The sequence below is a fragment of the Opisthorchis viverrini genome (assembly GCF_000715545.1).
Source record: "Opisthorchis viverrini unplaced genomic scaffold opera_v5_121, whole genome shotgun sequence".
Classification (NCBI taxonomy): Eukaryota; Metazoa; Platyhelminthes; class Trematoda; order Opisthorchiida; family Opisthorchiidae; genus Opisthorchis; species Opisthorchis viverrini.
This window is the reverse complement of record NW_008751776.1, coordinates 1,361,575-1,378,459: the sequence shown is the minus strand read 5'-3', so window position 1 is coordinate 1,378,459 and position 16,885 is coordinate 1,361,575. Positions and strand designations below refer to the sequence as shown.

The following is a 16,885-nucleotide window of genomic DNA, read 5'->3' as shown; positions in this document are numbered from 1 at the left end:
GTGAAAACAATGCAATCTAGTAGCAGGGTGCTTGACAACCAGAAGATCACACATGCAAAGGGGAAAACACATCCTGACTATAGTGTACTTTGGTGTAGGAGACCCATATACGTGATTTGGTTTCAGAACTCGTGTTTAGAATGATAATGTAAGCAAGTAAGTCGCTCAGCTGTAGCACCCTTTCAGTTCCTAGCTGCCGTGCGGCGCGAAGGAAGCACGAGGGCTGTGATACTGCCAGATCGCTTAATCCTAGACAGGGGAGGTCGAGAGGTAGAGGTCGGGTTTAAACCACGGACCTTCCGGCCAGTAAATTCGCACTCTAACCACTTGGTCCATCTCGCTGACACTAATGGGTGCTTCAAGTTTGCGATAAAGTATTTCAACTAGGGCGTCTGCTTGGAACGGGTGGGCTTTAATGTTTTTTTGACAGCAGCCTAACCTATTTCTGCAAACTGAGTGCTCCCAGAATGCAGAACTCTGTCAGTGGTGATAATAGCCTGGAAACAGTAAGCTGAGACTTAACGTTCGTTAAAGGTTTAGACAGTAGTATTGGTGCTAAATTCTGGTGTAGAAACGGCTTCAGATCATAATATGTAGAGGTCGAGAATGGTCGACAAATAGACCAAACTATTTTAAAGAGGAAAAGCCTTACAAATTTAAATAATTGAGGATTAAGTGGGAGCTGCTGTGCAAAAAAATATGCGACAAGAAACGTACCAAGGCACGATATATTAGTCGACAAAACAGAAACCTTCCTACTTACGTATGTTCCACAGTATTTTAGGCCGGTCATGCTGAGCTCATATTACGTTGGCTCCAACCAAAATGTTGGAGCGGGAAACATCATGCAGGACGTTATAGGTCTGTTGCTTGAAGGGAGCTGGGCACTATATAGCAATGGTTCTTACCGGATACGTCAAATGCGGTGATTTTACGAAGATCCAGCAACAGTTGGCGAAGGATGTGAAGTCAAGGATGTTCACATTAAGTGTGAAAGCATCGCTACTTGCTCAGAAGCATAGCAATATTTCTATGACTGACACGGTTCAAAAAATACCCGCTGAAATCCACTACGTTATTCTTACTGATGGTATGCTGGACCTACGTGGAGAATTACTTTATGAAGCAAGATTCCTAAATACTCGAGTAAAGTCGTGTTCTTGAAACGCAAAGAGCGAAGGCTTGTGATCGGTAAAGATTACATTTGGGTATCCTCAAGCGCATACTTAAAATGCGGCGCGGATTAATAAATCACAGTAATTTTTTCACCAAACTTTCTGGTAGTCGTAAGCGTATAACAAAGAATGCAAGAGGTTTACAAGTGCCCGTGTACGGCAGACAAAGAGTAGCCTTTCCGATGGTTCTGGGTTGTCTGCATTAACGCCCAAAGGGCGGTGATGTTGCAGTGTTAGATTCCTGCGGAAAAACAAATACACTGTTAGACGTCTCAGCTGTGACTCCTGTAAGAGCTCAGGAACGCAAATTGTTTGGCTCTTGAGCAACATGTGGGCAGATTACCAAAAGTAACACAACGTAAAACAAAAAGAGCCTAGTGATATACCGCACAAAGAAATGTCAAAAAGAGCACAGCAAAGAGCTCTTGTAGAAATATTTTAACCTTTGTTCTTCAGCGGGCGAAATCCTCAATGATTGGTATGGTGGCCAAAGACTCAGAAAGTCCTCTGGGTCCTGTTTTTGTTGGAGCAACTTACATGCATTTTAATTCACAATAGTCTTTTATGTTTTGGATTTTGTGGCTTTACTACACCTCTATAGCTGCAAATATACTTCGTCTGATTTGGTGTCTGGCCGAATTGTGGCTTGAGTTCAAAGGGCTGGAGCTCCTCGCATCAAAGACCAACATCGACCATCCAGAGATCCGGTTGCTTCTATGTACTCGTTCGCAAAAACTACAAGCAGTTCCATGGTCACTTATAGCTGTGACTACCTCAACTCATGTGCGGCCATCGTCCTCAAAAGAGGCCACGTGTAATGATCTGTATAGTAGGCTTAGGCATGCTTCCAAGCTTTTGACCAAGAAAACTCTTCTGCAGCTTATAAGAGACTTAGTTTCTGTAGTTCGTCGAGGAGGTTTATTGAAGACCTGCACCAACACGCACGTGAATTAGCCTGTAAAGTGCTCTGAAAGCCAGGTATGAGCCCTACCATTGTTAGCTGATGATGTGGTCAATTTAAAGGCTTCTGAATTATCTGGCAGGGAAGGCAGAGAGTACAACAGCCATCAGTACGTCCAAAATCTGTACTCCTGAAAAATAATTACCGATCGGTTAGAAGGTACTGAAGATGTTTGTCTTCGCTACTACCTTTATCGGTTTAGACTAAACATAGCATCACAGTGTGCTTTTAAGCGTTTTTCATCTAGCAATTATCATTACGTCGCAACGTCCAAAGGTTCTTACAGTTCCTGTGTGTACAAAACTGGATGACATTTTGCCTTGCCGTGATGCTGTAGGGGCTGAGCTGGGCCAAGTTCAACAAATCTCTTACAGACACAAAAAGACATCAGAAGGAAATATATTCAACTCACTGCCGCTTCCAGAGATGTCTCAGCAATATTTCCGACTGTCGCGACAATCTACAGGCTTTTGCTTGACACTGATAGATAACTGAGTAGGGCAAAAACGTCACTGTGTGTTCCAACATGCGAGAGCTGATTAAAAAAATAAATGATGATAAGAGTCGCGACAATCTACAGGCTTTTGCTTGACACTGATAGATAACTGAGTAGGGCAAAAACGTCACTGTGTGTTCCAACATGCGAGAGCTGATTAAAAAAATAAATGAATGATAAGAGTGAATCATGTCTCTTCGGAGTGATTGAATGATTATAATTGGGAACTGGCCGACGGAGTTTGCGATGGATATGGCAATTACGGTCGAATGGAAAGGAGCAATGCACAGGAGTGTGCTAGCTCTGTTTTTCGGAGTTTAATTGGGAGAAGGTCGGCAATTTTGTCCCTCTGAACCTTTACTCACGACCCTGCAAGCAGGAACAAAAAATAGATAAGCTTAAGTAACATACAAGACCCTACATTATTCAAGCAAATGAACCTCACCGGGCTGATTTAAACGACCTGGTGGCCAATGAGTTTGAAAATTCTGTTTTACGTGTATCGGAAGACAGCTTTTCAGAATCTGTTGGTCCACTTATGCGGTGCCATTTTAAGTTACTTCTGGACTCACCTCCCAGGTTATCTGGAATACCTACGTACCTCATGCTCAGAAATCGTCAGCTAGCAATGAGTCATTAAGTCATTTTCCACAGACGCCTGAAGACAAATTTCCCGAGTCTGTGTTTACCTACCGAGTTCCAGAAAGACATAATCCTGGATTTATTGTTGGGACGTGACGAAAAAACTGCATTTCATCCGTAGATAATTATTCCAATCACTAATAAATGCTGGAGTCAAGCAGTAAGCGATCAATATATTCTAGAAAACAAGGCCTTTGCTGCCATTTGGACGTCGTTGTGAATTGATTACTGCAGATCTGCACAGCGTGTCAGGCATACGAACGATATACAAATATCAGGAAAAAAAACTTGAGGGAACAAACACAGTGGTGCCAAACGATTAGTGATGCGCAACGCGGCTTACAGGCTGTTGAATTCCATGTCCTTGCATTTTTTGGCTTTGAACTTGGATAAGTATGCATCAGGCAAAACGGGAAAGAGAAACTGGATGTGGTGTAGTTGATGTTAACCTCAAGGTTTGCTAAGGTGAGTCACTCTCTCACTTGTTCTTTTGAGGTAGTAGATTTGTATTTGAAGTCTTGGGATGGCAGAAGTATGATAAAAAAACCTGTGCTCATATGTGTGGCTCCTCTTATTACGAGGAATTACGTGATATGTCATCAGTGGCTTTTATTACGAGGAATTACGTGATATGTCATCTAGTGGCTTGGTTACTCAAGAGTGTGGAGTCAGAGACTCCAGATCACTGGAAAAAACAGCGGAGAGGGTACAAGGTTCTCAAACAACAATGTTTCAAAACAAATGACATACGCTGGCACAACACCACTGTTTGGCATTAAGGGTTTGCCCACGTGCTTTTAAATAGACTCTGTTTATCAAGACGAGTTAATTACTAAGATTTTGAGGGTTAAGCGGATTCAGGTGAGCAAGAAGAAAGGTGGTAAAGCGGTGAATCCTATATCTCATCGAAAAACACTTCAAGCGTATCAGCAGAATGTCTTTGTGCCACAACGGCCACTCTTCAAAAATTCGTCCTCCAATTTTGAAAGTCAAATGAGGTTAAGAGATGGTGGAATTGCTGGAGTTTGGCAAGGTGTTGCTTCACTATGAAACGCGACTCATTTTAATGTACTTTATGTGTTTTCCCTGTTCTGCTGGTTAACTAGTCTTAAATCCAGGCCAATACTGAATGGTGGGAACTAGTAGTCTGCTACCGAACCAGTTTGCAAAAGATAGTAGAATTCCTTAAGGGTCCGTGCCTTTGTAATATCAGCGTGTGCTGGGGTGTGCCGAGTAGTAGTGCCTAATGTGTGTAGAGTGTTTCAAACTTTTGCGGTCAGTCAGTATAACGACCGGCGTGGAACGGCCTCAGGAATCGTTGAGCCGAGCAAGGGGGTTTCACAACTGAATTGTCCACAAATGCGGTTAAGACAAGAGATCGCACACTGTTTTTCTGACCTCAGTTCAGGCAGCACAAGATTTTTGTCAGCGCTATAAGAATGAAGAATCATAATTCCATGATGAAGAGAAATGGCCACATCATTTACTTGGTACGCCGTTGTTTTATCTAATTTAAATTGTTGCTCTTGTTCGACCACCAGTAGAATGTGAGGCCCGAGTTTATCAACAGAGAATCAAGAACAAACACCAAAAGCCGAAATAATCTAACGTGTGACAGTAAGGCGAATACTTAGGCTAAGAGAAGCAACTGTCGGTCTAGACTAGTTTTCTTTACTCTTGAATACCGGCGCACTAGAAGAATTTTTCTACATCTAATGGAACACGAACTTACGGCAACTGAACGCTCCTTTAACCCAAAAAGGTGTAACACATGAGAAGCTACTCGTCCAGGTAAAACAGTCCAGAAGAATGGATATCCAAGGAGTTTTATCAAGAGAAGCTTGAAGAAGAAGAAGACATCTCAACAACAGCCACAGCAAGAACAAGCCACCAGACGGGTAGTCCTACCTTACATCAAGAATATATCAGAACACGCAACCAGATTATTGGCGCAAAAAGGAATCTTCGTGGCCCACAAAGCGAGTGCTACTCTAAGGAAATTAATCTCTAGACCGAAGGACAACCGGGACAAAACCAAGAGGAACAATGTGATATACCAAATCGACTGTAACGACTGCAACAAATTCTACGTTGGACAAACTGGGAGAAAATTATGTACACGAATAAAGGAACACAACGCGGCTGTCAGGAGGCATGACCCCCTGTCCTTGATATCCATACACGAGGACCAGGAAGGCCACAAATTCAACATGGAAAACGCGAAAATTTTGGCATACGGAGACACGCGACACGGAAGAGAATTTCTGGAAGCATGGTACTCTACGACAGGTTCAATAAACCGGTGCATCGAACTGGATCCAATTTACGCACCTCTACGCGCGAGAGATCAACATCGCAACCGAAACACTCAAGGAGGACCGAATAATGGATTCACAAACGAAGAAACAAGGAACTCCTCGGAGTCAAATCAATAAAGGTCACAACCGGAACTCGGAAGGACAAAGGTCACTCCAACATCGACTAGACTACGACGGCGAGGGATGCCAAGTTCAAAAGTCACGTGGGCATCGGCGAATGAGGACACGGGATAAAAAGAACAACCAATGGAACCGCCCGACAGAATAACTAGTCGCGGTCAAAGGTCATCCCCGGCTACCAGCACGTATATCAACACACACGTAACACTGCTGAACGCACAACCACTAACCCACCGCTACGCACAACTACGCACTGGTTATGTCACCTCGATTAGTGATGAAACGTTTGCAACCAAATTGCCCAGCTCAGCGAACAAGCCAGCGACCAGCTTATGTACGTTTCTTGATACTAGGTGACACAAATCATGGATTAGTTGAGAGGAGGTCTTCTTTAAAAAACTCGCTAAAATTTGAATGAACTAAACAGAAATTCCTGATGGTAGAACACCCACAGATGTTGAATTCTTTGAACCTGAATGATCTTAGGTGGCGTGAACCGTTTGGAGCTCCCTAAGAACATATGCATACGGGGTTCAGGACATACCTTGTGACCGACTGAAAGTTGGCCGACAATGTGAAAAACACGTTGCATGTTGTCACTAGTGTACTTCCGCAGTGCGTCTGGATTCCTACTTTTTAGCGCCTATGTCAACTGTGCTCCGACTGCGGTATCCAAACATTTAATGATCTTAGATGGCTTGAACCGTTTGGAGCTCCCTAAGAACATATGCATACGGGGTTCAGGACATACCTTGTGACCGACTGAAAGTTGGCCGACAATGTGAAAAACACGTTGCATGTTGTCACTAGTGTACTTCCGCAGTGCGTCTGGATTCCTACTTTTTAGCGCCTATGTCAACTGTGCTCCGACTGCGGTATCCAAACATTTAATGTTGTGAGTTTACTGAGAAACTCGCAATCAGTTCACTGTCATAGCTTAAACTGATGACATCTTCTGAGTGAAGCCCCAGTGCATGTTTTCTGGCGTAGTGTCCCAAGATGGCAGGGATACAGAAAGTAATGCCGTCATTGATACGATAGACGGCTCTACGCTTGCTGCAAATGTCAAGCCACAGTTTTCAAGGCTGGTCTGCTCCTATAGCTAGTTCACAACACATGAAGGAAAACGGTATCTGTGTGGTTTTCTGTTGCATAACCCTTATCGATGCGGCAGTTGAAAACAAGCATGGTACTATGGTAACACGGTGAGGCGGCGATAAGATACATCGGTCCCAGAACGCTCGCGTTCGTGGTCCGTGACAACCCTAATATAGTATCATAATCAGGTCGAAAGGTCTTAAATTGATCTTGATTCTCATGCCACTTGAAAATGGCATCTCCACTGACCACCATATCTAGAACATTAAAACATTGCTTCGACAGAGCAGCATGGGTAAGAAACGGCCTTCTTCAGGAGGTACCGCTCCAGTTTTGCCGGCTACGGTTGCGAATTATGAACGCTTACCAAAACCCGTAAAGCTACATGCTTCACTAAATTGATGAAGCCAGAAATGGCCAAGTTTACTTAGTCATAACCTGTCTGATTCGTCGACACTAAAGAGACATAAAGGACGAATCTCATTGAGAGTAGAGAAATGAGCTTACTACAACTCGTAGTGAGTATATTGTTAGCGGCCTACCATTTTGCAGCTTAGATTGAGTCGTTTCACTCTGTGCCAATATGGACGACGCCCTCACTGGCTTTCAGGGCATATTCTCAAAGTGATTTACAGGTGCTTCATCCACCTTGTGCCCAAGACAACAAAACAAAGACTGTTGACGTATGCTTCAACCAACTATTGCTGACAAGAGTAAAAATCACGGAAGAGGTAAAAGGAAAGAGATTAGTTCAACAACTGAGGATCTCTATTATATATGACTGCTGTCCCCGCTCTAGTGCCTAATTGCCGGAAGAAAACTCGCCGACAAGGGACACAATAGCTTTATTGCAACTAGCGAGTACGAAGGTACAACAGCTTGGTGCTATACATTGAAGGGACACTGTTCGACCTTGATCCAAGGCTGTCTGATCGGAGTTTAGTAAGGGTCTCATCAGGTTCCGGGATGATTTGACCTTCCTAACAATGTCCATCAAACCAGCCACCTCATTTTGTCCCTTGAGATATTCAACTGCGTTCACAACACCACGCCAGTCACACAGAATACAAATATTCCGGCTGGTTTACCATCAACAGAAGCTTGCAGTCATGCCTTTTCCTTAGGATAAATCACCCACCACATTCACTGAAACGACCAAACACGCCACTTTAGTACAAATGTAAAAATCTAAAAAAATATCCAGCGAGGGTGACAAGTTTGATGCAAATTCAGTTATATATTGAAACCTAAAGCTCTCTTCTGTGTCTAGGTCCGTTTTTAAAGTTCATCAATGACCTGCTTATGATTTCAAAGCTTGTCAATCCTATTAACAGAGCCAATTATCTCTCCACAACTAAACTGATTTAAGAACATGAGTTGATTATCTGTGAGTTGAGGTGGTAAGGATACTTAACGCGTGAGGTGCCATCTTCAGACAAGGGGGATGATATAAAACTGACTGCTGATAAAACCCTACACCAAATGTCAATTTTTTTGTTTCATCTTGTTTCTGCTGTTAAAAATCACCTGGTTTTTTAAATATAACGTTATCAAAGAGTTCTGAATAACTTTGTGAATAGGGTTCCTTTAAGACAATGCTGTCCAGTTTAACCAGGTTCGCAAATAAGAATAATGGCTTAACTCATAACTGTCTATTTTGTCCGTACACCGCCGGTTTCTGTCAGCCAGTCTGAATTTTTAATCAATTCAGAAATTTAGGATTATTTGTTAGACTAATGATTGGAGGGAACCGGGGAACGTGTGAAATTTGTCAGCTAGTACCCAATATCTTCTACATTTGCTCTTTCTTTCTCACTCCTTTAGTCGGAATGCGGACAAAACTTTTTACGCGCAGCGCGTGCGGGCAATTTATCCAAAGTGCTCGATTTGCTTAACAAAAGTGCGGTGGACATTCACTCATGCAACACGGTAAGCCAGCCTGCCAGTTTTCTGTTTTTGGTAAGCTTGGTTATTGGGTTGAATTATTTTCGGTAGAGTGACATCGTTGAATGAAGCATTTTACACTGGCCTGTAGCTAAAAGTTTTGCCTAAACAGAAGAACATTAGACTTTCATAAAAGAAACTACTCACAAGGTTGCTGAAAACTCTTCGACTCTTCCAATTTGGGTTCAATTAGAACATCAGGTTGACGGAATCTCGGGGACTGCGTCTATCTGATAAGCTCCAAAAAGGGTGAAACCGGTCGTGAGCTGTCGAAGAGTTTTCAGCAACCTTGTGAGTAGTTTCTTTTATGAAAGTCTACTGTTCTTCTGTTTAGGCAAAACTTTTAGCTACAACGAGGCGGCCTGTGTGCAGCACATTCAGTTGTAGGGCATCATAAACGAGAGATTCAGTTGAGCCTCTCGTGATTCACAAATGAGTGTACTTCTCGAAAGACATTCGACTTTCCTTGCGTTGCGTTGCTTTATTCAACCCTGTATCACATCTAAAAAAAACAGCATTTTTGACCAAAATCGATTCAAGGAAAAAAATCACTCCCCACTAGTGGTATCCAACAATGTTGTCCATGAATCACTAGTCGCCTAATAACCCCTTTACATGGAGGCAAGTCACCAGAAGATGACATAAGGAACTGCACTCATGTGGGACCACAGAGAGAAAAAGTGAATACGTCATGATTGACGGTAAGTGCTGATGTTGGCCCTACATGATGGGGCCACTTCTGGAGGATCGTGTGCGCAATTAACCTATAAATGTTTGTCCTTTTTGGAAACGTCGGACGAAACAAAGTGTTTTGATAAGACGCTGTGGCTCGCTGAACCGTTGGATGATGGTCTTTTCCAAAAGCGGAGATGCTACATTTTAATACGCAGCTCATCAAGGTGTTCTGTATCCATGCACAAAGTTTTAAAATGCATTTTCTAGCTTTCATGCGGCTCTTCCATTAGCTTCTTTGAACCTCCTGAAGTATGTGTCATGTTGAAACCAGGCACCTCTGTCTTATTTCATTTCCTTAATTTTTGTGACAAAGTAGCCGTCGAATAAAGTACAAAACAATATGAAGTAGCAAAGTAGTAATACCCTAAGTTTTTTGGGGACAAACGTTTCAGGTCACGAGCTCTAGGACAGTCTCTGCAGTATGTACCTGATAAGTTATGTTAGGCTGCATCTGGTGTAATTCAGTTCAGTTTAATTTGCCGGCCATAAACCGTGTACCACAGGCACATTGCTTCCAGTTTCGATCACCGGAAAACCGGAATATGGAACGTACAACCAGGCCTTGGAGGTGAAAGCATGTTCAGTTTGTTCGTAAACAGGGCAGCTACACGTTCAGAGCGATAGCTTTGAGCGCCACTGACTGTACGATTGGGCCATTACTGCCAATGCCGTTAACCACTGGCAAGTTGAGTCCCGGGGTCCCCATACAGGGAGATGGCAGTTGCCCACCCGACTAAGTTTACTGGCGGAACTTGACCAAACTATGTTTGGCGCATCGCTCTGTTTAATGAGAACTAGTGGGCAATGCGGATGACGCTACTTCAGAAATAACAATATATTTAAACAGTTCACCACACCAGAATGATGGATATGTACGCTGCTATCCATTCGCTCCGTAAATGCCACTATAAGAACGATGCGTAAAGATATTGAATGAACTACATTAAATAGGCTTTTCAACTTAATTCACCTGGTTTGCAACCTGCAATCCACAGGCACCACATACGTGGTTGTTTAAATGACTAGTCATTCGTGAACATAGCTGCACTTCCTGAGAGTGCTGGAACCGGCAACTTAGCTTGTCATTAAACTGTCCTGAGTGCGCACGTACTTCGATTTACAGGAAAGACAATCGAGGAAAGTGACCAGCTTACCTTTTTGTCGGTCCACTCTTGTTGAAAAATCAGACAAAAATCTCGACCGGCGGATAGAGACGTCGTAGATTTCCATGGGAGAAGCTCCTCTTCAGAAAGATTTTAATGTGGTTTTACTCTATCTAGTTTTGACGACGGTTCATGCTTCTTCGGAGTCGGGATTGGCGCTTGGAGGTGCTCGTTAGTTGAGGTAAAGTTCTTAAGTAGAGGTTTTTGGAGATGCACTCTTATGCGAGGTTTTACTGTACTTGGTGGCTAAAAAAGGTTCTAATCAGATTTATTTTCATCAATGGACGTTGAGGCTACTGGCTGTGATGTCATTGATATCGATACTAACTGCAGGCAGATTCACCGTTCGGACCGTTTGTGGCTGGACTGTTTGTAGTACGGTTTCTAGTAAACCACCGGTCAGAACTCTTTCAGTTAGGTTCTAATTATAGCAGGATGTCGAACGAACAGTGTAAGACAAAGTTTACTCATCTGCGTTACCCGATGTGCTTCTCTGAGAAAGTGTATGGGCGGACGTTTGGTGCCTTCCTTGGCTCACTCTGTTGCCAAACTGGATCGATGGAGTTTTATTGTCCCATTCAAGTATCAGGTTATGCTTTCATAAGGCATTATGAATCGTAAACACTTGTTTGCTAAATCACGCCTAGCCATTGACTTGCCATTTATGACAGTTTTATAGCGAGATCAATCGATGCCTACGGGCTCATCTCAAGAACACTTCGGATACCTGCAGGGAGGACCAAGTAACAAGACTTTCACACTAGAAGTGATGACCCCAAAAATTTATTTGCTGAATAGCAGTAACGTATCAACCCCGGAGTTATTCCTCTCAGGACCTCCATTATTCTTGCTTTTTGGCTAGTACAAAAAAGAAACCATCATACGTGAATGACAGACGCAATATTCTCATGACCTCCTAAAAACGCAGATTTACTCTCGTTGATAAAGTGATCGTAGTACGGACAGGCCAGCAGCCTATTACTGTGATCGACGTCGTGAGCCTTAAAGTCAAAAATACTATATTAAGTTGCCCAGTACTGGTATGAAGATAAAGACGTATTACATGTCCTTACGGGGGTTCGGGTGGATATTTAATATAATTTGTCTATTTCACTGTCACCCCAGACAAGTTACAATGTAATCCAAATGCGCACAAGTCATATCCTTTAATCGTTCTTTTGAACAGAGATTACTCTATCCTCCCCAGCTGTGTGACCTAATTGCAGTTTGTCGGTTAAGATCATATCTCATCTGTAAGACAAACCAAGGCGGTGTCAGTTCAAGTCCAGCTGCATGTGTTATCTGGCGTCCAGAAAGTGTTCGTCAGTATTCTCGCTCGAATTCCCGTTGTGGTGGTCACTGGCTAATTATCTTTCATAGAGCGTGAGTTGATGGCTACGCAAGTTTCATTAGATGACTGCTCACAAGATCTTGGAAGATGAATGGGCCTCATCGACTCGATCCAGTATCTAGCCGAGATAAAAAGTTAGTTGGGCTCAGCGTGTACCTTTCTTCAGAAGAAGTACAGTTTTCGAGAAAGCTGTGCGTTAGACTGTCTGTTGAGCATACAACAATTACAAAGACTCGTTATCGCATTTGGTGAACACGTTTTAATTTGTTCCAATACACAGTGTGTCTGGCGTGACAATGTGACAAAATGCACTTAGACAGGCAGCAAAATATAGTAACCGATCAGATGACATATGTTCATACCCCTCAAGAAGGAGACACCGGATTTAATGTGGAAGCTAAGCATGAACGGCGTATAGTATAGCTGAGCTGGAAAGTTGGAACTTGGCTACTGAATGTGTTATATGTCATCCCAGTTTGAGTCCTCACCACCATATATAAGCACTTCTCTCTGCTCACTGATAAGCCGGACAAGATTCCTGTCGAAGGTGTTCATCTTGAGGTGTCTGAGTGTGTGGGAATGATGTACACCTCTAGCTGGAATTGTCCATTCAACTTACGACTACTTGATTGTTACACAGCCGATTGGTTTGCTTGTGCCAGTTTTGTGTGCACGGTTTTCTGGACTATTGGTTGCACTTGATTTTTAAGGTCTTACGATCTGAGATTATTTGGAGTTTTTCACTGTAATATATACGACAGAATGGATTTCCTCATTGGTCCGAATGCTGGGCCACTGATTGTTGATTCTGCCGGATAGGCTAATGTTCAGCCCCAGCCCGTGCCTGCAACAGAAGAGTGGATACCGCTACAAGCTTTGACATGGTGGTAACCATTGCCGGTCGACATCGGCATATATTTATCAGATGTGCCGCATCGGTCGAACCGCCTCACTGGTTAGAGGATTGTCTTGTGATGGATGGGACCAATGACCTACAGGCATGTGGCTCCAAGACCTAGCGACCCAGTAACACTCTTCTGATCAATGAAAGCTTGGTGCTGGCACTGCTAGCCAGGTGCAATTACTCTGCTGTGATTGAGTACTGAGAATAAAAGAAAACCTACGTCAGGCAAGCGATACATGAGAATCGGTTTAATGCATATGGGAAATTCGCGATGGACGATAATTTGGTGTCTAGGCAGGCTTTAGCCAACAAATGACTGCGAAAACAATAATAATACTAAAGAAAGTGGAAGAACCAAGATCGAACCAGTAGACCATTGATTACAGCGCTCAAGGCTAGCAGGCTGCACTTAACACTCAAGGTGACCGGGGTTTTCTCAGTGCATACCGGGGACAGGACGATAAACGAATACGGCCCTCATGTTCGACAATGTGAATAGCTTTGTTTTGCTTAACATCGGATTCCTTTTGGGGATTCATTCTCTTGAACAAAAAATAGCTAGTTCGATGACACACAGCAGCTTGGGTTACAGTGATCCACTGAAGTCCATACCAGACTGCATTCAATTAAAGTCAAGCAAATTAGACCAGTTTGTGCACCCTGAGGTGAGTTTTCAGTTAGCCGATTGGCATCAGACGAAATGGAAAGACGTTTGTTTGGATTTCTGGAAGAAAAATCGTCTGAAATATTTACTAGTGAAATCGTGATACGTGCAGACGAGACGCGAGGGTGTTGCACAGGGTGTCAGGTTCGATGACCATAGAATTATGGTATGTTAAAGGTGAGTGTGATACGAGCACCCGAGGTACTCGTGACTTTAGTGAGAGGGTAGGGAAGGCTAGGGCGATTCGTTCGTCCAATCTGAAAGTAAGTCCACACTTTTCATGAAAGAAACTGCTCACAAGTTTGATTAAAACTCCTCGAAAGTCCACCACAGGTTTCACCCATCTTGGGGCTAATCAGGTAGACACAGTTCCCGAATTTCCGTCAACCTTATGTTTTACTCCAACCCAAATTGGACCGCTTTTGACAAATGTGCTCATTTGTATATCAGTTTGGTTTTCATGGAAAACTTAAATAAATCTCTTGTTCATGATGTTCTTGTGAGTAGTTTCCTTAATAAACATATACCTGCGATATCTCGAATATCGTGTCAACCGTAACATGAGGCAGCCTTTGTGCAGCACATTCATTTGGAGAACATCATAAACGAGAGATTCACTTTTGTGGAAAACAAATTGAAATGCAGATAAGTGTATCCGTCGAATTCATCCTAAACTTTCTTCAAACTTTTGCTGCACTTAGAACCGTGACAGTTCACTCCGGCTATACTTTAAAAGGACACAATGATTGGCATGTCAAATTTGCGGTAGGCCATCGGTCAAGAAGTTAGATAGAATACATGACTGGACACTTCGGACGTGTTACACAAGTCGTGTGCTTTGCAGAGCGTGGAACAAGATTAGACTGAAGTGAACTGACATGATAGTATGCAGTCCGTATGGAAGACCAGCCCGTCCAGCAGGTTGAAATGTCACTTGATTAGACGCTGGATCAGATCTTAAGAATGTCAAGCTGAAATTAATGCCTCTGTCACGAAGCAGACCCTTTGTGACCTACTAAATTAGTATTTTAGTGAACTTGATGATCCACTGGGGTTCGGTGAACTGGAAGCTACAGGAAAAACTGATCCAATGTGCTATTTGTGGAGCAAACTAATAAACTCTCAATAGGAATTCGACCTATTTGAAGCTGCGTGGGCTTTCATTTCTATCATTAGTCCGAGAAGTAGCTAGCTTATTCGAATGACGGATTTTGTATGGGGACGCTTTCCTCAGCGGATTTCAGAGGCCAAAGGCGAAAGAAAAAATGTTTCTGTCGTTCAGTTGAGTGCAATTTCGAAGGCATCGCAATCGAACGATCGTCGGACATGTTGAGGACGATCATTGAGACAGCTTAGGAAACTCGATTATGGTTTGGAATGGACTCCTGGTGTTTAACTGCCTTGCCGTAGAATGCTGAGTTACGGACTTCCAAAAGTAAGTGTTATGATTCCAGGGTCCACAATTCAGTCTTACATCGTAAACAACAGCTTAGTTCAGCAATCCATTTTTTGTGTCCCTCATGGGATAATTTGCTTTTCGAGAAGTCCGTTAATCACAGAAGACACAAGGTTCGATTAAAGTTATCCCTAGGTCACACTTGCGCAGATTGGAACATACGGCTATGTGAACACAACCAAAAGCGTGAAACAAGACCATTGGTTGGTACGGGATAGAACAGCTGGGCCGAAGTCACCAGTAGGAGGACCTTGGGCTACGGACAGGAGGGAGGAGATTGTGGTCTGTGTGTTGTGAACTTGTGGATGGATTCGAACGTGTGATGAATGATAACGCTTTTTCGTGTGTTTTTCATCGTACTTGACTTGGCATTTATCTACACAACCGTATGTTGCATACTCTGCAGAGAAATGATTGAAACTATACGTTCCTCAAACCGTGATTATTCTGTGACTAAATGGAAGTCTTTCGCACATTGCGTTTTCGTATAATTTTGTAGATGATAGGGAGGTAAGGCCTGTATTGTTGCAAAAATTGGATAGAACATCCGCCTATCCTGTGAAGCTGTGTGAAACTGGTAGACAGTAGTATACTGTTTTCGCCTTGTCCATCGCATAGAAAGATTCTTCCACTTTGTTTCACTTCTCTTTCAACTGGAAACAACCCTCTCGATATCTCAGCTTTTTACGACGGTGAAGTCTATACGTTTAAATGTCTTATGGTAATTTCAGCAGCAATAGTCCCATCCACCGTTCAAAATGTGGCAAAGTGGCCGTCCTCATCATCACCATCAGCATCGATATCATCATCTGAAAACATGGTTCTCTCCCTCGTTTGAACACGAATTTGGGTTTGACAAGAGCCTCGGATGAATCCAGCTGAATATCTTGTTTACGTTGGGTCGGTTCAACCGAATGTGCTGTACCATGTCATCTCATGGCACAGTTGATGGGATATTCAAAAGACCGCAATAGGCTGTGGCTGTTTAGACGTAAAACGCTACACACGCCTGCTTCAACTATCATAGACGAGATACTAAGCTGGATTCAGTTGAGTCTCCCGTCAAAACAAAATTCGTTGTCGGAACATATCCAATTTGGGTTCAAGGGGAACATAAGGTTGACGGAAACTCGGGGACTGCGCCTACCTGATGAGCCCTAAGAAGTGGACTGTCGAAGAGTATTCAACAACCTCACGAGTAGTGTGTTGCGCCCGGACAAAAAATGGTACTAGCCCATTTTTTGTTGTATCTTCTGATGTGGCTGATGCAGCCAGCGACGAGCGGAAATCTGGCAAGAGATGAAGCGGAAACAAAAGCGTCCAAACTCGATCGAAAACTGGGATAGTTCGAATTAACCTTCAAGCAGCTGTCCACCACTTTACCGAGACAAATTTTTTGCCGGCTCAACAAGTGGTCCTACAACCCTTGGAAGATGCCTTATTGATGAGAATCTCATGACGAATTCAAGTGGAATTCAAGCAAACCCTTGTTTGATCAAACCAGAGGTGATAGTTGAATAAACTTGAATAAACTTGGTTTCTGCAATACGGTTTAATTAGTTTTTGGAAGCTCGGATTGAAAATGACTCAAAATACCACACAAAAACACTTGTTTTTCTGTCCAGTCTTCTTAAGTGCGGAATAGCTCAGACACTTCATCTTAGTTTTGGAGAGCATCGTGAATTCCAGTGCGAATCGATAAAATGCTAAAATGATACTGGTAATTTTAAACTGCTAAACTAATCAGGCAGTGGCCCGGATGTTAACTGAATCTCGAAAATGATATTGTATGGCGTGATGAAAATCTTCTGTGAGAAAGCCACCCATGGCACACATATCATCATCATCATCATCATCA

At 43.0% G+C, this 16,885-nt stretch overlaps 2 protein-coding genes across 2 annotated transcripts in view; one reads left to right on the top strand and one right to left on the bottom strand.

Moving 5' to 3' along the window:
- Nucleotides 1-5,989: 5,989 nt before the first annotated feature.
- Nucleotides 5,990-16,885, top strand: part of T265_06030 (hypothetical protein) — a gene marked incomplete at both ends in the record, with an annotated part of 146,642 nt that continues 135,746 nt past the window's right edge. The window contains 2 exons of the mRNA XM_009171189.1: nucleotides 5,990-6,046; nucleotides 8,635-8,739. Of these exons, the coding sequence (XP_009169453.1) occupies nucleotides 5,990-6,046; nucleotides 8,635-8,739 (162 nt within the window). The remainder of the gene's footprint in view (nucleotides 6,047-8,634; nucleotides 8,740-16,885) is intronic.
- Nucleotides 10,102-16,885, bottom strand: part of T265_06031 (hypothetical protein) — a gene marked incomplete at both ends in the record, with an annotated part of 7,298 nt that continues 514 nt past the window's right edge. Inside the window, one exon of the mRNA XM_009171190.1 lies at nucleotides 10,102-10,305. Coding sequence (XP_009169454.1) covers nucleotides 10,102-10,305 — 204 coding nt within the window. The remainder of the gene's footprint in view (nucleotides 10,306-16,885) is intronic.